At 51.4% G+C, this 25,913-nt stretch overlaps 1 protein-coding gene across 1 annotated transcript in view; it reads right to left on the bottom strand.

Annotated features, from left to right (window-relative positions):
* Positions 1 to 25,913, bottom strand: part of LOC144768591 (mitogen-activated protein kinase 1-like) — a 347,633-nt gene that overhangs the window by 231,756 nt on the left and 89,964 nt on the right. Inside the window, exon 2 of the mRNA XM_078652385.1 lies at positions 2,529 to 2,711. Coding sequence (XP_078508511.1) covers positions 2,529 to 2,711 — 183 coding nt within the window. The remainder of the gene's footprint in view (positions 1 to 2,528; positions 2,712 to 25,913) is intronic.

Here is a 25,913-nt window from a genome sequence, read left to right as displayed (position 1 = left end):
GGCTGCGATCTGACCCCAACATCCCTCCCCTCAAAACAAAAGATTCTGAAGCTACTACTAATGCCCTGGGGAGAATGTAAAAAAAGAAAATACCCATGAAACGCAGCAGCGCCCACCCTTCAGATAGGAGCTGGAAACCCACAACCCACACCTGTAGTGGGAGAGAGACAGCAGTGGGAGAGAACTTTTATTTATGTTTTGGTTTTTGAAACATAAATAAAACGCATTGTTATTTGCAATGTCAATAGCTCAAACTCGTGTAAATAGGTTGCGCATTTACGAGAGATTAAGCTATTGGCATTGTAAATGACAATGCCATTTATTTATCTGTTTTCAAAACCAACACATAAATAAAAAGTTTGTCATTTACAATGCCAATAGCTCTAACTTTTGCGAAGGCGAGACCTATTGCATTGTAAATGCTGGTTTATGAATATTGTGGAGGCTTTCCGAGATAGAAAGCAAAACTATGAACAGACGCAACCTTATTTGAATGTGTTACATCCGCGCACTCACCATTATCACTCAGGGCTAAATAGAATTAAAATAAATATGCTTTCATTAGTCCATAAAATCCGATGGAAGTAACCTGCAAAACCTGGCATGCTGTATTCAAAATGATTGCTTTAGAAACGCTCTTCTCCCTTCCTTGTGAAGATCAGGGTGGGGTGAATGAGAACACAGTTTGTTGTAGTACATTTCTGTAAAGTAATTTCTTCTCTGGACAGGCAGCACTAGGGCCACATAACTGCCATACATTGACGTGCTATATGGTAGCCATATATAAAACAAACAACTATGTCAGTCAATTAACACTTTTACAAATAAATTCCAGCAAAATCATAAATTTGGGTGAAAAGACAGTAGTACTCAAAAAAGACAAATTTTACAAGCGTTAAATCACGGTAAACAAACTGGCGAGCAGTGTTAGTTATAAATAAATAAATCGTAAATCATAAATCATACCTTCTTATATAGCGCCTTTTCACCGTAAGATCTCAAAGCGCTTGCTTTGAGAACCCGTCCTGGCCTTTCCCTGCGAGATTACCCCTACTGGGCATCCCCAAGGTGAAGACCAGGCATCCCATCGCGGTGGGGCCGTAGTGGAGATTAAGCAAGCTATCGCCCAGAGTTGCAGAGTGTGAACCCACGATTCGAGTAGGCACCGAGGCGAGAATTATCGAGTCCGTGGACATTTTGAGCTCAAGACCCTGCCGCGTCGGGGATTGAACCCTGGTCCCGGGTCTGACCTCTGCATCAGGGACTGCCTCCTCTAACCAGTGAGCCACACTTCTCCTACTTATGTGCCACTTGGGGTACTAAGAGCCCTGCTAAAACGCGTGGACACTTTCTCATTACAAGGATAACTTGTGAAGTAACGTAATAATAGGATGCTTATACGAATGCGATGATATTAACATACAACGGTGCTCATACAAACTGGTTGAGGTCATAGAAAATACGAGAAGTGGTTATAATGTTACAATAAAATGACAGTTGTGGTGAAGTGTTACCGAGTTCCAGCTAAAAGCGGAAACTACGAGAAGTGGTTATAATGTCACAATAACATGACAATTATGTGGTGAAGTGTTACTGAGGTCTGACAACGCTGGAGACCCATAAAAAGCGTAGCAGCGAAGCTCAGAAATAATGGTGAAATTTGATTAAAACGTAACACTGACGAAAAGTGCTGGTGTGAGTCCCTTAAAAAGTTACGATCTCTACCGGGAAGTACTGACAAAGTTCCATTAGACATGTAGTAACCCAGCCGAGAAGCGCTGATAAAGTACTAAAGGTAAACTAGCTGAGAAGCGGCGTTTAACTCCTATGACACAACTAGGCCATGGTATGACACACCAGTTAAATCCCGAGGTCCCATTAGCGTTGGGATAGGCAGCCATGCCAACAAGCAAATGGTGCGTGCGAAAGTGATCGCAAGCAAGACGTGCGGCCGCCACAGAAAGTTGTGTGCAGGCGCATAAAGTAAATTTTAAAAAAACACGCAAGCTGGCGAGTGGTGTGCGCACACCATAACGAGAGAAGAAAGCCATATGGCGCCTCTGCTCGTCATTGTGCGTGTAACCACACACTCTATGCCAGCCTAAAGAGTGTGGTAGGACTTTTAAAAGCCCACACACTAAATGTCTCGCAGAGCATTGTATGCGCTGGCTCAGCGAGACCTAAACAATTAAGTGTATTAATTTAGTCTTACAAATTACTTGATAGTTTATGAGGGAAAGTAGGTTACAGGTTATCCTGAAGGGGTCAAAGTAGCTGTACAAGGCTTTAGGTCACAGATCAACAGTGGGGCAAATGCCAAAGATTACATTTTGAGTTCATTCTGTGATGTACTACAAATTGTAGCACGTAATACACAATGAACTTGTAACAAGATGTATCCTATCGAAGATGGGACATGTGCTTATTGCATTACTGGTGAAACTCATCCATATCCACAAATGACTTCCTGTAGATGAGCCCCCAACCCTCTAGTCACAGCTCATTATTTCAAACTTTATAAAGGATACACGTCCCGCATCTGGTCCATGTGCGAGGCTCGCAGAATGTCATTGATCCCAATGATGTTCTCATGTTTGAAACCCAATAGGATTTTGATCTCGCGCAATGTTCGCTGGCAGTACGTCTGATGCTCAAAAGGGCTGATCTTCTTAATGGCTATGCGAGTTTTGTTCACATGGTCGTAGCCAGAACTGCAAGGATAGAAAGGAGAGAATGAAAAGGTTAGAACATTTCCTAAAGCCAGGGAGCAAGAGGAGTAAAGAAACTTAGTAGGCAGGACTGGGATAACACATCAAAGTTTGGGGTAATGGATGACACTTCAATTGTCATTATTCGCTCTCTGAAGAACCAATCTTCGCCACCACAGGGATAACAGCAGCCTAGCAGCACAAGCGTGTGAAGCAAACAAATAGAACATATTTCAGCCAGGGCCACGCGATATGCTGCAATGGAGGAACAAACTGAGTGGCAAAACCCTAACATCTCAAGCATCTGAAACCCTTCTATAAGGTAGGACCAGAGCCAGAAGTATTATGCAGAAATGGAGGATCAAATTCATGGACAACATCGCAAAACAAATGAAGCCCAACAATACAGGAGAACCCAGCCAGGGCTACAGATATGCTGCAAAGTGAGACCAATCTGTGCAACAAATAACTGTAAATTATGCATCAAGGGAACACTAATTATTTAGCCTTTTATGCAAATAAAGGCCAATCATGTGCCACGTTCTGCAGCATTAGTGTCAAGCTATTCCGACATTTTAACACAATACAAAAGAGATGGCAAGGTATTCAGAAAATCGTACAGAAGCTGCTTTTAACTATAATTAATAATTCTGTCGTGCATGGAAAACAAATTGACTGGTGCAATGAAATGATGGCCCAGTTTTAGTCCATAGCTTGTATTATGTTTCAGGTGTACACTACAAAGAATATAAACATCTGCTGCCCTTCAGCAAAAAGCCCAGTAGAATTCTACAGTATATTTCATATAAACTGCTTGAGTGTGCCTCGAAGACAGAAATCAATTGTTTCTATTGGCTTGCGTCATCCTCCATGCTAAACGCTGCCTCAAAATTGTAAGTGAGGCTTTTCAGTGCCCTCCTGGATACCACCCTGTCCAGTTTTAGCCCTGCCCACCCGGACTGGTTCTTATACTGGTGACGTGTCACTCTCTCCTTCATTACTCCACGTAAGCACTTCGTTTTTTTATTACGGAGAAAGTGCAATGTAAACCAGCGTCTGCCATTCTGCAATGGCAAGAGCTTGTTTTACCCGCCCCTCAACCTGTTCGGACTGCTGGCTCGCTCTGCGCCCTCACTCCGAGACAACAGGAACAGGAAGAAGAGGCTGAATCTGGAGCTGAGGAACAGGAAGCCCGGGGAGGTTAGGCAGCCGTGCGACGTGGGGTGTTTGGGGGAGAGGGCCGCCAAGGTGACTGGACGGAGATGCGCCGGGCGAGGGAGGGGACCGGCGCCTTGTTCTGCATGGCACCTGTAGCCAAACTCAAGCATGCTGTCTTCAATGGCTTCCGCCGCCAATGGAACAAGCGCTTTCACTTAATTTTCAGCTGCGTTTCCATCACAGCATGGCAGCTCCTTGAGAAGGTCGCATGCCTTTCTTTTTTTCCTTAATGGCGCCCGCAGCTAAAACAAAGTAGGCTGCCATAAATGGCTTCTGCACGCTGCCGGCAACAATCAAGCGCTTTAACGTTTAATTTACAGAGCTTCATAGCGGATGAGCTGAGCGCCGAGCATAAGCAGCATCAGCTCGCCTTGCTTTCTACTTCCGCTTATAAATTTGGCCGCCCTGTGCTAAAGCATCGTATCTAAAAGCACTAAGTAAGACGCTCTGGTCTGCGCTAATCACAATACAGTTCTGCTAATTCCAACGCTGGTTATTAACATGGCGATACAAAAGGGGATGATGGACGGAGCGTTTGAACAAATCAAACACTCACCCCCAGTCAACTGATCTGGGTTTAATCCATCACCATTCTTTAGTTCACTCAGCCACCCCAGTTCAGACATGGCTATATGCAAATCAGTCTGACCCTGTGCCTCATGGGAACAGTCCAGCCCGAACTGCCAAGCCATGTCTTCCCTGGACCGGAAACAAGCATCCTGGGACCGGTTTCGGATTCATAATCCTCATCAGCCAGGCTATCTTGAATCCAGTGGCCAAGTGAACAAGGGACACACGTCTGAGCATACCCTGCCACACTTAGGGCGAACAAAGCGATACAAAAGGGGATGATGGACGGAGCGTTTGAACAAATCAAACACTCACCCCAGTCAACTGATCTGGGTTTAATCCATCACCATTCTTTAGTTCACTCAGCCACCCCAGTTCAGACATGGCTATATGCAAATCAGTCTGACCCTGTGCCTCATGGGAACAGTCCAGCCCGAACTGCCAAGCCATGTCTTCCCTGGACCGGAAACAAGCATCCTGGGACCGGTTTCGGATTCATAATCCTCATCAACCAGGCTATCTTGAATCCAGTGGCCAAGTGAACAAGGGACACACATCTGAGCATACCCTGCCACACTTAGGGCGAACAAAGCGATACAAAAGGGGATGATGGACGGAGCGTTTAACATGGAGCACTTCTTAGAAGTGCCTGCGCCTTTAAATCCTGGCACGCCGCCCACTTTCATTGCAGACCCTTTATTTTACAGCCAAGAGGTCTGACTGGAGCTGCACGGAGCAGGGAAGATTCCTGGGCGAGTGCCCTTGCTGCTCGTGTTGTCTCTGACCGTGCTGGTTACTCCTTCCATCTCATCTGTATGATCCTCTGCAGCCACAGGGACGCAGGTCCCTTCCCAGTCCCTGTCCGCCATTCGTGCAACCACACTTCCTTCTGCCCCTTCCCTCTCTCTGTAGCGGGATTAGGTGTTAGTGAGATTTTTACGAGGTGGACACGCACAGGTGCAGGGAATTACCAAACATTTTTAGTAACCACAGCATAATTTGCATTAAGTGCTTATTGTAGAGTCACTGCTGTCGTTGATTGTCATGTTGGATTCATAGTACAGAGTTTGCTTCCAGCCCACCACAAGACGTAGTGGAAGCGACACAGAAGATCGCATACAGTGATGCAAGAAATAGTTCAAGCTCCACTTAAATTGCAGTTAAGTTTCCCAAACGGATGTCACAAGGCTTCTGGTGCCAAAGACTCGGGTCTATTTGCAAAGAAGTAATTTACAAGATGAAATTTGGCCAGCTAAAACCACTTTAAAATCATATGCTTTTTGAAGGAGTACCAAGTGCTTCCCAAATAGCTCCTGGGTGCTTCCCGTTCTGCGTGGAGGAGAAGCAGCGACGGCAACAGGTACGTTTATTTTTTATCATTCTTTTCATCCCTCACCACTCCTGTTCCGAGGCAGCCGCCACTGACCATAAGCCTTGCTTTTTAGGTCGAGCCTACAGCATTGCTTTAGCAATGCTTGTTTGGCGAGATTATAGTAAGGCTTTCAAAAGTCTACTCAAACTGCGGATTAGGTACAGTTCATGTGAGCCAGGCGCGTGCACATCGCCAGCCACATCACACACCATTTGTCTGAGCCTCGACATCAGACTTCAAAGGAAGCCGCTCCCCCGCCCTGCCCCTTTCTCCACCACGCAATGCCGAGAGCTTGTTCCATTTGTGTTCATGCCGTCCACAACAGCTCCTACCACGGCACACTGTTTGATGTTCATGGGCTTCATTGCCTTTCCCTTGCTGCAGCCTCCAAAGTCCTTGAATTCTCACTACACCCGTTGCTGCAGGTTATGCCTGGGTGCCGCACCACATGATTTATTACATCGCTCTCTTTCTTCATATCCCCTTCTTCCCCCATGTCGATCTCTTCCTCTCCCTGTTATTCCCATGTTTTTAATCATTAATTGTCTTTGCCCTTGACTTTTTCATTTTTATTTTTTGCAGTTTTATATAGCACGAATTATAGCGCTTTACATGAGCACCCGTTACGTTGCACAAGGACACATTCATTTTCAGTAGGCAGCATGGGGAGATTAAGTGAATTTCCCAGAATCACACTATGTTGATCCAACGCCAATGCTCGAGCCTGGTTTCCCAAAGTCGGCAGCTCTGGCCATTAAGCCGTCATTAAAAATGGCCCTCGCCCTCCCCCTCCCCCAGCACAGAGCGCGCATCGCTTGTTTACCTTCTCTCCAACCGCCCAATCTGTGTTGTGTAACTTTATACCCCCGCCTCCTTTGTGTTGCTTGTTTATTTGTAAGTTTTGCAGTTTGATATAGCGCAAAATATAGCGCTTTAAATGACCATCCGTTCATAGATTGTTCACGGACATGGTGCTGAAACCTCCAAACAAAGCCGCGTCACCACAGAGCTGGCCATCTTACCGCACTGCTGCCCACTGTCTCGCTTACCTTGCAATCCAAAGATGGCTCCAAGGCATGCAGGATCATAATGACCTAGGCGCCGGAGCCTCCATTGCAAGGATATCGCTTCTGAAAACCTTATCAGGCCACAGGGAAGGAGAGAGCCGGCAGCGCTAACCTTCTGTCCCCGTGTCACACAAGCCTCTCTTTCTCTCTTCTCTAAATTCCTTTGGCTGGGGCTGGAGGTACACGACTCGGCGTATTTTTATTTTGTGCAGTTTTATATAGCACGAATTATAGCGATTTACATGAGCACCCGTTAGACAATGAGCACATTCATTTTTGGTAGGCAGCACGGGGAGATTAAGTGAATTGCCCAGAATCACACTATGTTGATCCAACGCCGATGCTCGAGCCTTGTTTCCCCAAAGTCGGCAGCTCTGGCCATTACGCCGTTATTTTGGTTCCCAGCCACTTTTAACCCTTTCACTCTCATTCCTATACCCCCTAATGTTATGTGTAAGAGGTGTCAATTAGGTACGGAGGTGCTTCAGCACAAAGGGGCCCTGCACATTAGCTGCAGTACCCCTATTCAGCAACAGACACGCAAATACAGCCACTGCTCCAGATACATGAACGAAGTATCACCTTGGTAGTTCTTTGCTCTATTAAGCTGCTTCTGAGTGCTCAAGTATTTTTATATCAGTGGACAGAGGTACCACGAGAGTCTGATGTGCCTAGGATCTAACTCCTACTTGCTCCCAGGGCTTTACATTTACCGTTCATATTGCATTTTGGCGACTATATCAGACTGGGCACTCCCTCCCCCAGGTACTATTCAGTCAATTTTTTATCTATAATCTTGCTCGCACCTTTTACATTAATTCTAAATACTTGCAATCTTGCCGAAAAGGGAGCAAAGGAATAATTTCAAAAAGTGTTTTCCCAAGTTCACACAATTTGGCCAAATACACGATATCGCCCCTCACTCTGTCCATCTGTCCGTCTACCGCCCTCACTCTGTCCATCCATCTGTCCTCACTATCTACCGCCCTCACTCTGTCCATCTGTCCGTCATCTGTCCTCACTATCTACCGCCCTCACTCTGTCCATCTGTCCGTCCATCTGTCCTCATTATCTACCGCCCTCACTCTGTCCATCTGTCCGTCCATCTGTCCTCACTATCTACCGCCCTCACTCTGTCCATCTGTCCGTCCATCTGTCCTCACTATCTACCGCCCTCACTCTGTCCATCTGTCCGTCCATCTGTCCTCACTATCTACCGCCCTCACTCTGTCCATCTGTCCTCACTATCTACCGCCCTCACTCTGTCCATCTGTCCTCACTCTGTCCGTCTACCGCCCTCACTCTGTCCATCTGTCCTCACTATCTACCTCCCTCACTCTGTCCATCTGTCCTCACTGTCCGTCTACCGCCCTCACTCTGTCCGTCCATCTGTCCTCACTCTGTCCGTCTACCGCCCTCCATCTGTCCGTCCATCTGTCCTCACTCTGTCCGTCTACCGCCCTCCATCTGTCCGTCCATCTGTCCTCACTCTGTCCGTCTACCGCCCTCCATCTGTCCGTCTACCGCCCTCCATCTGTCCGTCCATCTGTCCTCACTCTGTCCGTCTACCGCCCTCCATCTGTCCGTCCATCTGTCCTCACTCTGTCCATCCGCCGCCCTCACTCTGTCCATCCGCCGCCCTCACTCTGTCCATCCGCCGCCCTCACTCTGTCCATCCGCCGCCCTCACTCTGTCCATCCGCCGCCCTCACTCTGTCCATCCGCCGCCCTCACTCTGTCCATCCGCCGCCCTCACTCTGTCCATCCGCCGCCCTCACTCTGTCCATCCGCCGCCCTCACTCTGTCCATCCGCCGCCCTCACTCTGTCCATCCGCCGCCCTCACTCTGTCCATCCGCCGCCCTCACTCTGTCCATCCGCCGCCCTCACTCTGTCCATCCGCCGCCCTCACTCTGTCCATCCGCCGCCCTCACTCTGTCCATCCGCCGCCCTCACTCTGTCCATCCGCCGCCCTCACTCTGTCCATCCGCCGCCCTCACTCTGTCCATCCGCCGCCCTCACTCTGTCCATCCGCCGCCCTCACTCTGTCCATCCGCCGCCCTCACTCTGTCCATCCGCCGCCCTCACTCTGTCCATCCGCCGCCCTCACTCTGTCCATCCGCCGCCCTCACTCTGTCCATCCGCCGCCCTCACTCTGTCCATCCGCCGCCCTCACTCTGTCCATCCGCCGCCCTCACTCTGTCCATCCGCCGCCCTCACTCTGTCCATCCGCCGCCCTCACTCTGTCCATCCGCCGCCCTCACTCTGTCCATCTATCACCCTCACTCTGTCTATCTATCACCCTCACTCTGTCTATCACCCTCACTCTATAGCATTAAAAACAGCATCACTCAGCACCACCACAGCATCACTCAGGGGCACCACAGCATCACTCAGGGGCACCACAGCATCACTCAGGGGCACCACAGCATCACTCAGGGGCACCACAGCATCACTCAGGGGCACCACAGCATCACTCAGGGGCACCACAGCATCACTCAGGGGCACCACAGCATCACTCAGGGGCACCACAACATCAATCTGTGCAACCGTTCAACAACAACTGGTTCAAACATGTTATCTCAATGTTTCAAGCTTTACTACAAATGTCACAAAAAGATGTTAATATTTCACTTCTGTTCTTGGATTTGTCACAATATAATACACTGAACATAATCTTCACAAAAGTTATTTACAAAAGTTTAAGCTATTGCCATTATAAATTAAAATAACACGTATTAATTATTTTTTTTTTAAAAGCATTGTTATTTGTAATATCAATACATCTAAGTCACGTAAATACAACACATATTGCATTACAAATGCTAAAGGTGTCACATTTGCGAAAGTTACAACTATTGCCATTGTAAATGACAAAGCTATTAATTTAGCTATTTTCAAAACCAACACATCAATTCAAGATTTGTCATTTACAATACCAATAGCTCAAACTTTCCTAAGGCGAGACCTATTGCATTGCAAATGCTGGTTTTAACCTTCTGATCTCTCCTGTTAAGCATTCACTTTCCACGTACTGATTCTGGGTTTCTCATATACTTCTGTTCCAAACTGAGCAGAGTTTTCTTTTACAAAGTTAGTGCTAGATCATTAAGTCGCATGTCATGAAGGGTCCAGACTTCCATTCTTTGCTTAGGAAGTTTGTCTATTCACATCCTTGTAATACGTCCCCAATATTTTGTATTCTCATTTTTGGTTTGCGTTACTTTTATAGTTATTGTGGCAAGCTGCAGGAACATAAGGTACAGGGTGATTGTTACACTGCCTTGACCCAATTAAATGTGCACATTTCTCTGCCAAAGGGGCGCTTTTGTTCGGTCTTCTTCTATTCCCAACCAAATGCTACATCTAAACCAATGAAATATTACTAGGTGATCAACACTAGTGTACAGCAGGCACTAAATATGTTGATATCAGTCCAACTGGACGCTTGTTTAATTTGTTGAACGTGTGAGGTTTTTCCTAATGTGGCAGAAGAAATGAAGATTTGTGCATGGTGCTAAATAATGTACTGCCCCACTTTCTTTACTGAAAGTAAAGGTTCGGTTTCAACATTGGTAAGTATTTTTTCTGTAGATGCTACCCTTTTCTTAAATAGTTTCATATCATTGATTTGCAGACTGTGGGACGGATTCAGTAGGTCATAAGCACCAGTGGTCCTGCAAATGCATCTTCGTTCTACAGTTATGGTTTGTTCCAAAGTCTTACTCTGATCAGCAATGTACAGTGTACTTCTTATGATCTTTAAAGTTAACAAAATGTATGTGTCTTGTTTCTCCAAGGCGCCTGCTTAGCTTTGCCAATGCTTGGTGTTGTTTAACACCCAAAGAGTAGCGCCTAATTACTGGCAAGTTTCCACTGGTGTGTTGAAGTGTTTGGTCTTGGAACTATCTGATTTATTCCCGGCTCATGTTAAACATGTAGGTTTTGTTTGCAGCTCCTCCTTGCTTGGGTCTGAAATTGAAGAGACATTTGTGCTTTTCCTAAATAACGCAATGAAAAGCCGCCTTTCTTTGTAATTAGATTATCATTTTTAGGTCTCGCGCCTAGCGTTACAGTGCGCAATACTGTTCGCGCAGCGGGAGTCCTCTTGTACGTGGTTCAGAAAGCTGACCACACGCTCGTGTGCGTGGTTTTGCTTTAGGCAGCTGCCATTGGCTTTAGCGTGCTTTAAAAAAAAAAAGTGGGAGGGGGGGGTCAAGCCACAAAGAAAAGAGGGGGGTGGGAGGGTGGGGTCAAGCCACAAAGAAAAGAGGGGGGTGGGAGGGTGGGGTCAAGCCACAAAGAAAGGAGGCGGGTGGGGTCAAGCCACAAAAAAAGGAGGCGGGTGGGGTCAAGCCACAAAGAAAGGAGGGGGGTGGGAGGGTGGGGTCAAGCCACAAAGAAAGGAGGGGGGTGGGAGGGTGGGGTCAAGCCACAAAGAAAGAAGGGGGGTGGGAGGGTGGGTGGGGTCAAGCCACAAAGAAAGGAGGGGGGTGGGAGGGTGGGTGGGGTCAAGCCACAAAGAAAGGAGGGGGTGGGAGGGTGGGTGGGGTCAAGCCACAAAGAAAGGAGGGGGGTGGGAGGGTGGGTGGGGTCAAGCCACAAAGAAAGGAGGGGGGTGGGAGGGTGGGGTCAAGCCACAAAGAAAGGAGGGGGGTGGGAGGGTGGGGTCAAGCCACAAAGAAAAGAGGGGGGTGGGAGGGTGGGGTCAAGCCACAAAGAAAAGAGGGGGGTGGGAGGGTGGGGTCAAGCCACAAAGAAAGGAGGCGGGTGGGGTCAAGCCACAAAGAAAGGAGGGGGGTGGGAGGGTGGGGTCAAGCCACAAAGAAAGGAGGGGGGTGGGAGGGTGGGGTCAAGCCACAAAGAAAGGAGGGGGGTGGGAGGGTGGGTGGGGTCAAGCCACAAAGAAAGGAGGGGGGTGGGAGGGTGGGGTCAAGCCACAAAGAAAGGAGGCAGGTGGGGTCAAGCCACAAAGAAAGGAGGGGGGTGGGAGGGTGGGGTCAAGCCAAAAAGAAAGGAGGGGGGTGGGAGGGTGGGGTCAAGCCACAAAGAAAGGAGGGGGGTGGGAGGGTGGGGTCAAGCCACAAAGAAAGGAGGCAGGTGGGGTCAAGCCACAAAGAAAGGAGGGGGGTGGGAGGGTGGGGTCAAGCCAAAAAGAAAGGAGGGGGTGGGGTCAAGCCACAAAGAAAGGAGGGGGGTGGGAGGGTGGGGTCAAGCCACAAAGAAAGGAGGGGGGTGGGAGGGTGGGGTCAAGCCACAAAGAAAGGAGGGGGGTGGGAGGGTGGGGTCAAGCCACAAAGAAAAGAGGGGGGTGGGAGGGTGGGGTCAAGCCACAAAGAAAAGAGGGGGGTGGGAGGGTGGGGTCAAGCCACAAAGAAAAGAGGGGGGTGGGAGGGTGGGGTCAAGCCACAAAGAAAGGAGGCGGGTGGGGTCAAGCCACAAAGAAAGGAGGGGGGTGGGAGGGTGGGGTCAAGCCACAAAGAAAGGAGGGGGGTGGGAGGGTGGGGTCAAGCCACAAAGAAAGGAGGGGGGTGGGAGGGTGGGGTCAAGCCACAAAGAAAGGAGGGGGGTGGGAGGGTGGGGTCAAGCCACAAAGAAAGGAGGGGGGTGGGAGGGTGGGGTCAAGCCACAAAGAAAGGAGGGGGTGGGGTCAAGCCAAAAAGAAAGGAGGGGGTGGGGTCAAGCCACAAAGAAAGGAGGGGGGTGGGAGGGTGGGGTCAAGCCACAAAGAAAGGAGGGGGGTGGGAGGGTGGGGTCAAGCCACAAAGAAAGGAGGGGGTGGGAGGGTGGGGTCAAGCCACAAAGAAAGGAGGGGGGTGGGAGGGTGGGGTCAAGCCACAAAGAAAAGAGGGGGGTGGGAGGGTGGGGTCAAGCCACAAAGAAAAGAGGGGGGTGGGAGGGTGGGGATCAAGCCACAAAGAAAAGAGGGGGGTGGGAGGGTGGGGTCAAGCCACAAAGAAAAGAGGGGGGTGGGAGGGTGGGTGGGGTCAAGCCACAAAGAAAAGAGGGGGGTGGGAGGGTGGGGTCAAGCCACAAAGAAAAGAGGGGGGTGGGAGGGTGGGGTCAAGCCACAAAGAAAGGAGGGGGTGGGGTCAAGCCACAAAGAAAGGAGGCGGGTGGGGTCAAGCCACAAAGAAAGGAGGGGGGTGGGAGGGTGGGGTCAAGCCACAAAGAAAGGAGGGGGGTGGGAGGGTGGGGTCAAGCCACAAAGAAAGGAGGGGGGTGGGAGGGTGGGGTCAAGCCACAAAGAAAGGAGGGGGGTGGGAGGGTGGGGTCAAGCCACAAAGAAAAGAGGGGGGGTGGGAGGGTAGGGTCAAGCCACAAAGAAAGGAGGCGGGTGGGGTCAAGCCACAAAGAAAGGAGGCGGGTGGGGTCAAGCCACAAAGAAAGGAGGCGGGTGGGGTCAAGCCACAAAGAAAGGAGGCGGGTGGGGTCAAGCCACAAAGAAAGGAGGCGGGTGGGGTCAAGCCACAAAGAAAGGAGGCGGGTGGGGTCAAGCCACAAAGAAAGGAGGCGGGTGGGGTCAAGCCACAAAGAAAGGAGGCGGGTGGGGTCAAGCCACAAAGAAAGGAGGCGGGTGGGGTCAAGCCACAAAGAAAGGAGGCGGGTGGGGTCAAGCCACAAAGAAAGGAGGCGGGTGGGGTCAAGCCACAAAGAAAGGAGGCGGGTGGGGTCAAGCCACAAAGAAAGGAGGCGGGTGGGGTCAAGCCACAAAGAAAAGAGGGGGGGTGGGAGGGTGGGGTCAAGCCACAAAGAAAAGAGGGGGGGTGGGAGGGTGGGGTCAAGCCACAAAGAAAAGAGGGGGGGTGGGAGGGTGGGGTCAAGCCACAAAGAAAAGAGGGGGGGTGGGAGGGTGGGGTCAAGCCACAAAGAAAAGAGGGGGGGTGGGAGGGTGGGGTCAAGCCACAAAGAAAAGAGGGGGGGTGGGAGGGTGGGGTCAAGCCACAAAGAAAAGAGGGGGGGTGGGAGGGTGGGGTCAAGCCACAAAGAAAAGAGGGGGGGTGGGAGGGTGGGGTCAAGCCACAAAGAAAAGAGGGGGGTGGGAGGGTGGGGTCAAGCCACAAAGAAAAGAGGGGGGTGGGAGGGTGGGGTCAAGCCACAAAGAAAAGAGGGGGGTGGGAGGGTGGGGTCAAGCCACAAAGAAAAGAGGGGGGTGGGAGGGTGGGGTCAAGCCACAAAGAAAAGAGGGGGGTGGGAGGGTGGGGTCAAGCCACAAAGAAAAGAGGGGGTGGGAGGGTGGGGTCAAGCCACAAAGAAAGGAGGGGGGTGGGAGGGTGGGGTCAAGCCACAAAGAAAGGAGGGGGGTGGGAGGGTGGGGTCAAGCCACAAAGAAAGGAGGGGGGTGGGAGGGTGGGGTCAAGCCACAAAGAAAGGAGGGGGGTGGGAGGGTGGGGTCAAGCCACAAAGAAAGGAGGGGGGTGGGAGGGTGGGGTCAAGCCACAAAGAAAGGAGGGGGGTGGGAGGGTGGGGTCAAGCCACAAAGAAAGGAGGGGGGTGGGAGGGTGGGGTCAAGCCACAAAGAAAGGAGGGGGGTGGGAGGGTGGGGTCAAGCCACAAAGAAAGGAGGGGGGTGGGAGGGTGGGGTCAAGCCACAAAGAAAGGAGGGGGGTGGGAGGGTGGGGTCAAGCCACAAAGAAAGGAGGGGGGTGGGAGGGTGGGGGGTGGGGTCAAGCCACAAAGAAAGGAGGGGGGGTGGGAGGGTGGGGGGTGGGGTCAAGCCACAAAGAAAAGAGGGGGGGTGGGAGGGTGGGGTCAAGCCACAAAGAAAAGAGGGGGGGGTGGGAGGGTGGGGTCAAGCCACAAAGAAAAGAGGGGGGGGTGGGAGGGTGGGGTCAAGCCACAAAGAAAAGAGGGGGGGGGTGGGAGGGTGGGGTCAAGCCACAAAGAAAAGAGGGGGGGTGGGAGGGTGGGGTCAAGCCACAAAGAAAAGAGGGGGGGTGGGAGGGTGGGGTCAAGCCACAAAGAAAAGAGGGGGGGTGGGAGGGTGGGGTCAAGCCACAAAGAAAAGAGGGGGGGTGGGAGGGTGGGGTCAAGCCACAAAGAAAAGAGGGGGGGTGGGAGGGTGGGGTCAAGCCACAAAGAAAAGAGGGGGGGTGGGAGGGTGGGGTCAAGCCACAAAGAAAAGAGGGGGGGTGGGAGGGTGGGGTCAAGCCACAAAGAAAAGAGGGGGGGTGGGAGGGTGGGGTCAAGCCACAAAGAAAAGAGGGGGGGTGGGAGGGTGGGGTCAAGCCACAAAGAAAAGAGGGGGGGTGGGAGGGTGGGGTCAAGCCACAAAGAAAAGAGGGGGGTGGGAGGGTGGGGTCAAGCCACAAAGAAAAGAGGGGGGTGGGAGGGTGGGGTCAAGCCACAAAGAAAAGAGGGGGGGTGGGAGGGTGGGGTCAAGCCACAAAGAAAAGAGGGGGGGTGGGAAAAGAAAAGAGGGGGGGTGGGAGGGTGGGGTCAAGCCACAAAGAAAAGAGGGGGGGTCGGAAAAGAAAAGAGGGGGGGTGGGAGGGTGGGGTCAAGCCACAAAGAAAAGAGGGGGGTGGGAGGGTGGGGTCAAGCCACAAAGAAAAGAGGGGGGTGGGAGGGTGGGGTCAAGCCACAAAGAAAAGAGGGGGGGGGGTGGGAGGGTGGGGTCAAGCCACAAAGAAAAGAGGGGGGGTGGGAGGGTGGGGTCAAGCCACAAAGAAAAGAGGGGGTTGGAGGGAGGGTGGGGTCAAGCCACAAAGAAAAGAGGGGGTTGGAGGGGGGGGGGTCAAGCCACAAAGAAAAGAGGGGGGTGGGAGGGGGGGTCAAGCCACAAAGAAAAGAGGGGGGTGGGAGGGGGGGGTCAAGCCACAAAGAAAAGAGGGGGGTGGGTGGGAGGGAGGGAGGGATCAAGCCTCAAAGAAAGGAGGGTGGGAGGAATCAAGCCTCAAAGAAAGGAGGGTGGGTGGGAGGAATCAAGCCTCAAAGAAAGGAGGGTGGGTGGGAGGAATCAAGCCTCAAAGAAAGGAGGGTGGGTGGGTGGGAGGGAGGGAGGGAGGGAGGGATCAAGCCACAAAGAAAGGAGGGTGGGTGGGAGGGATCAAGCCACAAAGAAAGGAGGGTGGGTGGGAGGGATCAAGCCACAAAGAAAGGAGGGTGGGTGGGAGGGATAAAGTCACAAAGAAAGGAGGGTGGGAGGGATCAAGCAACAAAGAAAGGAGGGTGTGTGGGTGGGAGGGATCAAGTCACAAAGAAAGGAGGGTGGGTGGGAGGGAGGGAGGGAGGGAGGGATCAAGCTACGTAGAAAGAAGGGTGTGTGGGAGGGAGGGATCAAGCCTTTATTTCAAAGTAATAGCGTTCGGTCCTGCTTTCCTTATGTAATTTTTAATAGTTGTATTTTGCTTTGGCTCCTTACGATTTCACTCTGTTTACCCTGTAGAGGAAGTACAGGAAAGGCTAGGCTGTCTCTTCTGTAATAATAAATACATAATACAGAAATCCGCCTATTGAGGTGACATTTGTGTCAGAAGGTGGCTTTGAGTATGTATCACACGGTGCGGGAGAGGGGATAAACTGTTTGAGACAGTTCGGGCTGGGAGATCCTATTTAGGGGGGGGGGGGGGGCAGTATGCCTCTCACATCCTGTTGGGTACAGTGGAGTCCCATAGTGCCCTTGCATTTCTGGTGCTGTGGTGCAGTTTTAGTGTCTTCTTGCTGCTCAAATGGGTGTCATTTCTGTTATCTGTAGGTTTCCCTCGTCTTCATTGCTTGATTGTGCTCGCTAGAAAGTGTCACTCAGTCATTTGAAATGTCACTCATAATTCCATTGACATTATGAAAATGTCACACGTAGCAGTCTGAAACCTTGGCAGCTATGTCATGAATGGCTAAATGGGATGGTCTTAGATTTCTATCTATGGGCACACCCTTCTCGGATATTCTGTCTGTGCTCGCCCTCCTGCCCTGCTGTAAATCTTCCAAACTCCTCCTGTCAGCCAACCTTCCTTGCGTCTTGGCGCGAACCTCTCCATGCCTGTCGGGGCACGCCTATGGATCTGCACGTGTGAGAAGGGAATATGCCAACAGAGAATGCGTGTAGTAAGTAGTCTGCTGTCAGCCCTTAAGCCACCACTCCTAATGGAAGAAACCAAGCGGTGGAATGTTGCTACCTGCAGCCACCGCGCTGCTACAAGGAGGCGTGTTCTTGTACATGAGCCAAATACTGCGTGCACACGCCCCTGAGCCTCTGCAGGCAGCATGATGCCAGACACTGGTAAAGCAGTTACCCGAACATCAATTTCCTACTCCTGCACGGTAATGGTCACCTATGCTGCTGATGCCTACGGGGTCAGAGTAGGTGAAAACGTGCAAGCAAGCTCACGCAAGATTGAAAGAGATTAAGGCAGACACTTGCAATGTACGAATAGAGCTAGGCCATATGGCGGTGCTGGGCCCATTGAGTGCTAAAAAAACAAGCATTTGCAATGCAATAGGTCTCGCATTTGCAAAGTTTTAAGCTATTGCCATTGTAAATGGCATCGTAAATGGCAATGCCTTTTATTTATCTGTTTTTAAAACCAACACATAGATAAAAGGTTTGTTATTTACAATGCCAGTAGCTGAATACCATTGCAGGAGAGAGACACGTAGAGCCCTGCCAGTGCGCCTCGATGTTACCCTATTATTGTTGTACTGGAACGAGCACCTGAGTTCACACTTGCAACACTCCTACAATTCCAGTAATGAAACAAGAACACTGTACCATCCCAGTCCTGAAGACCCGCTGTGTGTTCTGCCAGTGGCCCTCAATCCTGAGCCTTGCTATTGTACTTATGAGGCTAATTCACAGCGGCCAGCGTGACTGAACCCTGATTTGCGCCACCCCTGCTATTCCCACAAAGACCCACACGCAGCTGTCCCAGTGGATCTCAATCAATCCTGGACTGCAGCCCCCCATTTGATTCCAGCTCTGAGACCATACAGTGTTCTTCTAATGCACCTCCTTCCAAAACATACACCCCTGACGTTCTATTATATTCAGCTCCCCAAGTGTACCTGCAGCTCTGAACCCACATGTTGCTCTTCCAATGCATCTCACTCTAACTTACACCACCCCCTCCATTCCACCTAGTTGAAATACAGTCTACCTGCAGCTCTGAGATCACACGCTGCTACAGCTCCCCCAGTGCAGTGTACCTGCAGCTCTGACCCCAGACGCTGCTCCTACAATTCACCTCCTTCCCAACTTACATCACATCTGCCATTCCATCACATATAGCGTCCCAGTGTATCTTCAGCTTCGACCCCACACACTGCTCTTTTGAGACACCTCACTCATCGTGGCAGCACAAGAGAACTTAAATGGCCAAGACACATAAGGCCACAGCTGGGTGAGCTGCGAGGAGCAGGCACAGACGAGTGTCCGATGCTCCGAGGCAGGCTGCAGCATAACCTGCCTTCTCTGTCCCCTGGCTGCGCTGCTGTGCTGGAGACACATGACTGATTGGGAGGGGGGAGCTCAGAAACCGAGAATATAGAAAGTGAAACCAGCAACGGCATCGCTGCTGGTTGATGTTTGACTCGATCCTGTTTGGGAGGCGGGAGGGGTATTACTAGCATGCAAGTATTACGGGCGCTGTAATGGGGCACTTATAAAAACAAGCAAACATGCGCACATGCATGCACACAGTCACATATTCATAGATTATACACACACACACACAAACACTCAAACATGCATGTATAAAGGACACGATTCACACTTAACAGTCATTGTGAAATAAGTATCTGCGGCATGCAGGGGGTGAGGCCGGGGATATCCAATAGATGAATGTTATAGGTTAAAGGCTGTGGTGGAACAGGTGAAGAGAACCATTTCATACGTCGTGGCACCTTACACTGACCCCTCGGGGTGGCCTTACCATGAAAGTAGCTGCAACCCCCTGTGCAGGACAGAAGAATCGACATCATCAATTGCTTGTACTTTTTCAACAACCTCTGCTTTTCCCACGCGGTTGTGCGTCCTTACTGTCCCGGTGTCTTCACAGCTCGCTGAGGTGTCCCCTTTTGGCAGGGCCCGGCGCCCCGTTGGCTGGGACGGCTGTCTGTAAGCCTTTTTCCCACAGCCTCTGGGAAGCGGTGCTGGAGGAGCGTTGTGGTTCATCAGAGCTCCCAAAACTGCGGGCAGACAGGCAACAGGAGCTGTACAGGGGCATGTTTAGCACGGAGAAGCCTAGCGCTGCCTGCATGGCCCGCTGAGGAGTCCGAGAGGTGAAGGATGGACTGGGGTCCGACACCTTAGCTACTGGAAGGGAGCTGACCTGGCCCGGGTAGTGCCGTCCGAAGTGTTCGCGGCATGCTTGACACCCGTGGGCACCATATAACGGACACTTTCCCCTCTGGCTGCGAAGAGCGGTGGCAGCTGCTCCTCGTCCTCGCCTAGCCGGTCATCCTTCTCCTTGGGCTCCGAGACTCTGTCCAAGGGTGGCGTGAAGCCCCAGTCTGTGCAGGTTCGTCGGACGCAGAGGACCGTCCGGGACCAGAGCGCAGGATCTGCGGGGAAGTTCGGAGTCTGGTCACGGCACCGGAGAGCCGCCTGACCGCAAGGGAGCGCCCCGCTCCTTCGTGGGAGAGATAGGGAGAGGGGAGGAGACCGCAGGGAGGAGCTAAGGGAGGGACGTGAGTTAAGAGGGTGGGGCACTGCTGAAGCCGAGGACGGGGCAGCGGCGACTTCCTGCAGAGGAAAGTTAGCAGCTAGGACGGGAAACGAGTTGACACCGAAGAGATAGACGAGCACCGCGGCCCACGAGACAGAGAGCGGAGCATGGAGAGGCAGGTAGGGAAAGGACCTGGCGAGAGCCTTAAGCAGAGGGAGGACAGTAAAGTACAGAAGGGGAGGCGAGAGACGCCGAGGGAAGGATGCAGGCGAGAGAGACGCCGAGGGAAGGGGACACGAGAGAGGCGGAGGGAAGGGGGCACGAGATAAACAGAGGGAAATAAACGTCGGAGGGAAATAAACGTTAAAGACACTAACGCGGCATGGATGCGAGGCACTGCAGCCAGTTTCACTTTCATTCATGGAAGAGCGCGCACCAGGCAGGGGATGTGCACGGCGCGGGCTGGGCGTGCGCGTGCACGCAGTGTAATCCAGCCAAAGAGAAGCTCGTGGCAGTTTCTTGTCCTCCATTCCCCAGAGTCAGCTAGCCTCCACATGGAGATTCCAGGCTCGACCTAAAAAACCACTACTGATGATTCACCGCCTTGCACCGGTTCTCTGCTGCAGGGGCCTCTGCACCTCACCAATGAAAGAGACGTTGATGAAGTTTACGATGAAACCCCCAGCAGTGAAGTTACCACTTAACCATGATGTGGTGATAAACTATGATACTACTGCACAAACCAACTTACCTCAAAAGGTTAAAATGACATAAAACGAGCCCTCCGGGTACTGACCAACAACTTCCTCTTAGCATACATGTGTGCAGAAGGCGCATGGACCCACAGAAACACGTGCGCATTTGTTTTATTTTTGGACAGGGACATCAGTCATGGAAACTCTACTTAGACAAAATGTAATTCCACACAGCGTGCGGTTCTTCAGTGCCACTTAATTTAAGAGGCCCCATTGGCTCACCATCTACTGCCGAACCCTTCTATTTCACTCTCCTTTACTATCAGGAAACAAGATCACAACAGTTAGTCTAGCAAAGGACCTCAACGAAAGGCCCACCCCAGACCGTTACGGTAGCCATACACTCACAGAAAGAACTATGTACACGGATGCCCAATAGAGCTTTGTGTTTAACTACCACCGAGGCGTCAAGTGCACCTCGTTTTCAAAACCAGAAACAACTTAACCTTCCGTCAAGCACGCATGTAGACTTGCAACGCCCACATACGAAACTAAATATTGTTTTGCCTACTGCAAGCACTCCCCCCAATCAAAAGCAACAATACATTACCTCCTCGTCCTGTCTTCCTCGCCACAGTAATTACCCATGAGCCTCCGGCTCCCACAGAAAACTCCAAGCCTAAATTACGCTCTAGTCTCCCTCTCCCTCCACCAAGATGGCCCCCAGTGGCTTCAGCCAATCCCATAAAGGGACACAGAACCTACAGCACGACCGGTTTCTTTTTTCTGCACTACTCGGAGTGCTGTCTCCCTGTGAAGGTGAGTGGGGCTGGGGTCTTGCTTTAGCAGCCCTTGGGTCCTGTGGTATTACGTTGGGGGATGTAGTGTTTGTGCATTGTTGGTTGCTATTGCTTCGTTCTCTTCTTTTCATTTTTTTTATATGCTTTTATTCCCCTGCGTTTGCCTCAGAGCGCTCCGTGTCCTGCTTTAGCGGACTTTGGAGGCGTTTCTGTTTTCGCGGTCTCTTTGGACCTCGTTCTCTATGGGGGCACCTTAGGTCCTGCATTGCGGGGCCGTTTTGGTGTTCTATTTTTCTCCCGACCGCGCGTCCTGCTCAGCGGACGTGGCGCGGCCGGGGGAGGTTGCCGGTGTTGCGGTTTGCTCCGCGTGGTTGGGGCTTACCTGCAGCCGTCTCTGGGCTCATTGCGGCGCGCCTTCGCTTTCCGGTGTGTATGCACACGCGCCGGTCTGCGTTGTTTGGGGCGTGTGCGCGCGAGTCTTCTGGGTGCTTTATTGCCTTTGTGACTTGACGGGTGTGGTTTTTCTTGGTTGCTTAGCAACCTCGGGGCCTTTATTTATCAGACAGGTGGTTCTGTCTTTCGCTTGTTTTTCTTCGCTGGTTTCTCGTGTTTACGGCTGTCATGGAGCATGGTTCTGATTCCTTTGCTGATCCTGGTTCCCTCGATGGGGCTTCTGGGTCGGGGGTCACGATTCCATCTTTGGCTTTGTTGCAGCAGATGATAAATTCTGCTGTGGCTACTGCTTTACAGGGTCAGGTCCCTGTTCCTCCTGTGAAACCGGCACGAGTTGATGGGGCTGATGCTGCTGATTCTGACAATGAGGAAGATGTTGATGTCAGGGGTCGATTTGTGCAGGGTGCCGACCTGAAGGAGGTGCTGGGACACATTCGCAAGAACTTGGTGTTTCCTGAGTCTGTTGTTCCTATGGATGACGACTTGTTTGCACAGTATCAGCGTCCTGAGCCTTATTCTTTGCCTTTACATTCTTCTGTCTTGAAAGTGTTAGAGACTGAATGGAAGGATGTGGACAAGGGTGCTTTTCCACGTTTCCTGGGTAAAAGGTACCCGCTGCTGGATTTTGCCGTGAATTACCCTTCTTCGGTGAAGGTGGATTCCTTGATGGCCAGCGTGTCTTCTCGTGGGGCTGTTGTGTCTGAGGATTCTTCTCCTGCTGACCCGATTGACAGGAAAGTTGATGGTGCGGTGAAACGCACTTATGCGGCTGCAAATTTTTCTATCAGGGCTGCTGCCTATTCTTCCTACACGATCCAGTCTTTACTTAAGGACTTGCAGTCCGTTGCTGAATTACTGGATCAGGGTGAGGATGTTTCTTCGACTCTTGCGATGATGGAGCAGCAGGTTCGCCTCCTCTCGGATGTTTCTTTTGACTCTTTGGGGGCTGCGGCTTTGGCGGCTGGGTCTTCGGTAGTGGCGAGGCATCAGTTGTGGCTTCGTTCCTGGAAGGCGGATGCTGCGCAGAAGTCTCTCCTGATGAAAATACCTTTTTCAGGTGTTAAACTGTTTGGTCCTCCTTTGGATGACATGGTGAAGAAGACGGCGACAGACCGTAAGCTCCTTGCCCCGGAACGTACTTGTCGGTTCCGTGCCTTTGGTTCCCGGCGGGCCTTTGGTAATTCTCGGAAGGGCCGAGCTGGTCAGCCCTTTCGTGGAAGGGGGCGTGGCCGGGGTGCTCCTTCCTTTGACAAATCCCGGTTCTCCGGTACTTCTGCCTCCTCTGCTCCCGCTTCCAAGTCATGACTGGATCGTTCCTGGTGTAGGTCCGGTTGGGGGTCGTCTCACTTGCTTCATGGACTCTTGGCGAGAGACTGTGTCAGATCAGTGGGTGCTTCAGGTGGTGTCCGAGGGCGTGCGTCTTGGATTTTCCCAGGCTCCCCCAATCTGTTTCAGATCCACTCCATGTCCCAGAGACGCTGTCAAGCGGGTGGCTCTTTTGGAAGGTATAGAGTCCCTGGTTCTGAAGAAGACAGTGATTCCCGTGCCCCCAGATCAATTGGGGTTGGGTGTCTATTCCATCATTTTTCTAGTGACAAAACGGACAGGGGATCTCAGACCGGTGATGAATTTGAAATGGGTGAACACGTTCATTCCTGATGTGAACTTTTAAATGGTGTCCCTCCAGAGTATTCTTCCTCTGATTTCTCAGGGCGATTATCTGGCTTCCATCGACTTGAAGGATGCATATCTGCATGTCCCAGTCCAGCCAGACTCTCAGAAGTTTCTTCGTTTCTGCTTCATGGGTCGTCATTATCAGTTTCAGGTACTGCCTTTTGGACTCTGCTCCTCGCCCAGGATTTTTACTAAGATTCTGGCTCCTCTTGTTGGTCATTTACATGGGGAGGGCATTTGTGTTTTTCCTTATCTGGATGATTTTTTGATTTCTGCTTCCTCTCTTTCTAATTGCAAAAAACAACAAGTGATGGACTGAATGTGGATCAATGTCACACACTCCCCCAGTCAAAAGATCTGGGCCCAAATCCATCGTTTTTTTGCACTCCACACCACCCTGGGTCAGATAATGGCTTTATGCAAATCAGCTCTGACCCTGTTGCCCCATGGGAACAGTCCAGTCCGAACTACAACAGCCATATCTTTTCCCAGACCGGAATCAACAGGGTCAGAGCTGATTTGCATATCGCCATTGTCTAACCCAGGGTGGTGTGGAGAGCAAAAAAACGATGGATTTGGGCCCAGATCTTTTGACTGGGGGAGTGTGTGACATTGATCCACATTCAGTCCATCACTTGTTGTTTTTGCAATTGCCTCTTGTCTTTCTAAGGCGGAGTCCCATGTGAAGAGGGTGTGTCATGTCCTGGAGCATCACGGATTCCTGATCAATGTTCCAAAGTCCTCCCTGGTTCCTGCTCAGGACTTGACTTTCATTGGGGCTCTGTTCCGGACTCCGTTGGGGAGGGTGTTCCTTCCCCCTGCTCGTATTCTGTCCCTGATGACTGCTGTGCGGTCCCGGTTGTTGGGCCCCTCTCTTCCAGCGAGCCTTTGGTTGCGGGTTCAGGGGCTGATGTTGGCTTCTTTGTTGACAGTACCATGGGCTCGCCTCCACATGTATCCTGTGGTTTCCCACATTTTGTTGCATTGGGACCCCTGTTCCCTCGATATGAGTGCTTTGATCTCTGTGTCCGAGGAGATCAAGTTGGTGATGGGTTGGTGGTTGGACGACACTCATCTGTCCATGGGGCTTCCATTCGGATTGTTCCCTCCAGAGTGATCACTACAGATGCCAGCCTGCTGGGGTGGGGTGCTACTCTGGGGGATTCTACGACTCAGGGGGTTTGGCCTCGGTCGGTGTTGTCTTGTTCTTCTAATTACAAGGAGCTCAAGGCCATCATTTTGGGTCTGTTGGCCTTTTCGGATCTTCTTCGGGATCACCATGTGCAAGTCCGGACGATCAATCAGGTGGTGATGTCCTATATCAACCATCAAGGGGGGGTGCAGGGTTCGATCACTCAGTTGCCTGGGCCGTCGGATTTGTTGTTGGGCGGAGGTACACCTAGAATCCCTGTCTGCTGTTTACCTGCCGGGTCGGGAGAACTCGGTAGCGGATTGCCTGAGCTGGGTGTTTCCGTCGGTGGGGTCTTTGTCCCTGTCACCCTTGATGTTCAGGACGTTACGGAGGATGTTTGGGTCTGATTGTGGACCTCTTTGCTTCCCAGTGCAATGCCAAGATCCGCTGCTTTTGCACGATTATGCCTTGCCTGGATGCAGGATGCCCTGTCGTTCGTTTGGCTGAGGGTCCTGTTGTATGCCTTTCCTCCTATTCCTCTGATTCCGAAGGTGTTGTGGAAGATCAAGAGGGAGGGGTCGTTTGTACTTCTAGTTGCTCCGGGATGGTGCCGTCGTCCTTGGTATCCCCTGTTACTGCAATTGGCTGTGTCTCCGGATTGGACGTTGCCGTTCGTGCCTTATCCTCTGTTGGGTCCTCTTCTCCCTCTGCCTGTGTTCCGGTCCCTGGGTCTGAGGGGCTCGCTGATGCGTGCTGGTTGCTCTTTTGAGGTTGCTGGTGTCATTCAGCAGTCTTGGAGGCCTTTAAATCCTATGCTAAGCATTGGGATAACTTTGCCTCTTGGTGTGTGTGTCACGAGTCGGCGTTGGGTTCTTTGGACCCTGCTCGCATTCTGGATTTTTTGAATGATGGTTTCCTTTTGAGCTTAGCCATTTCCACTCTCAGGGCTCAATGGGGCGCCATTCGGGCGTTTCATGTCCTGCCTTTGGTTCACATATCTCCTTTGGTGGCTCGACTTTTTAAGTCGCTTTCTTTGCAACGTCCCCGTCCTATCTTCTGTTCTCCTCCTTTGGACCTTCCTCTGGTGTTGCGTTCCTTGCAGTCGGCTCCTTTCGAGCCTTTGGAGTCGGTGGACCTGAAGTTCTTGACACTCAAAGTGGTGTTTCTTGTGGCTATTGCATCTGCCAGGCGTATTGGTGAGCTGGGTGCCTTCCTCCGGCCTGCCCCGTTTTTGGTCGTTTTATCTGATCGTGTGGTTTTGCGCCCTCATCCTACGTTTATTCCTAAGGTGGATTCTTATTTTCACCGTTCTGCGGAAGTGGTTCTTCCGGTTCTTTGTCCTGCTCCTTCCTCGGCTGAGGATTGCCTTCTCCACCTGTTGGACGTGCGTCGTGCATTGTTGGTTTATTTGTCACGCACTTCATTTTGTAAGGTTGACAATTTGTCAATTTTGGTTTGTCTCGTCAGGGCATGAAGCCCTCCCTGTCCACTATCAGTCATTGGATTAAGGAGGCCATACTGTTGGCTTATGGTTCGGTTTCTGCCCTTCCCCCTCTTCCTGTTCAGGGCCGGTCCACCAGGTCTGTTTCTGCCTCATGGGCCGCTTTCAAGGGGGTGTCCAT

The sequence above is a fragment of the Lissotriton helveticus genome, chromosome 7, assembly GCF_964261635.1.
Source record: "Lissotriton helveticus chromosome 7, aLisHel1.1, whole genome shotgun sequence".
Lineage (NCBI taxonomy): Eukaryota > Metazoa > Chordata > Amphibia > Caudata > Salamandridae > Lissotriton > Lissotriton helveticus.
This window is presented reverse-complemented; position numbering and strand designations above follow the sequence as displayed.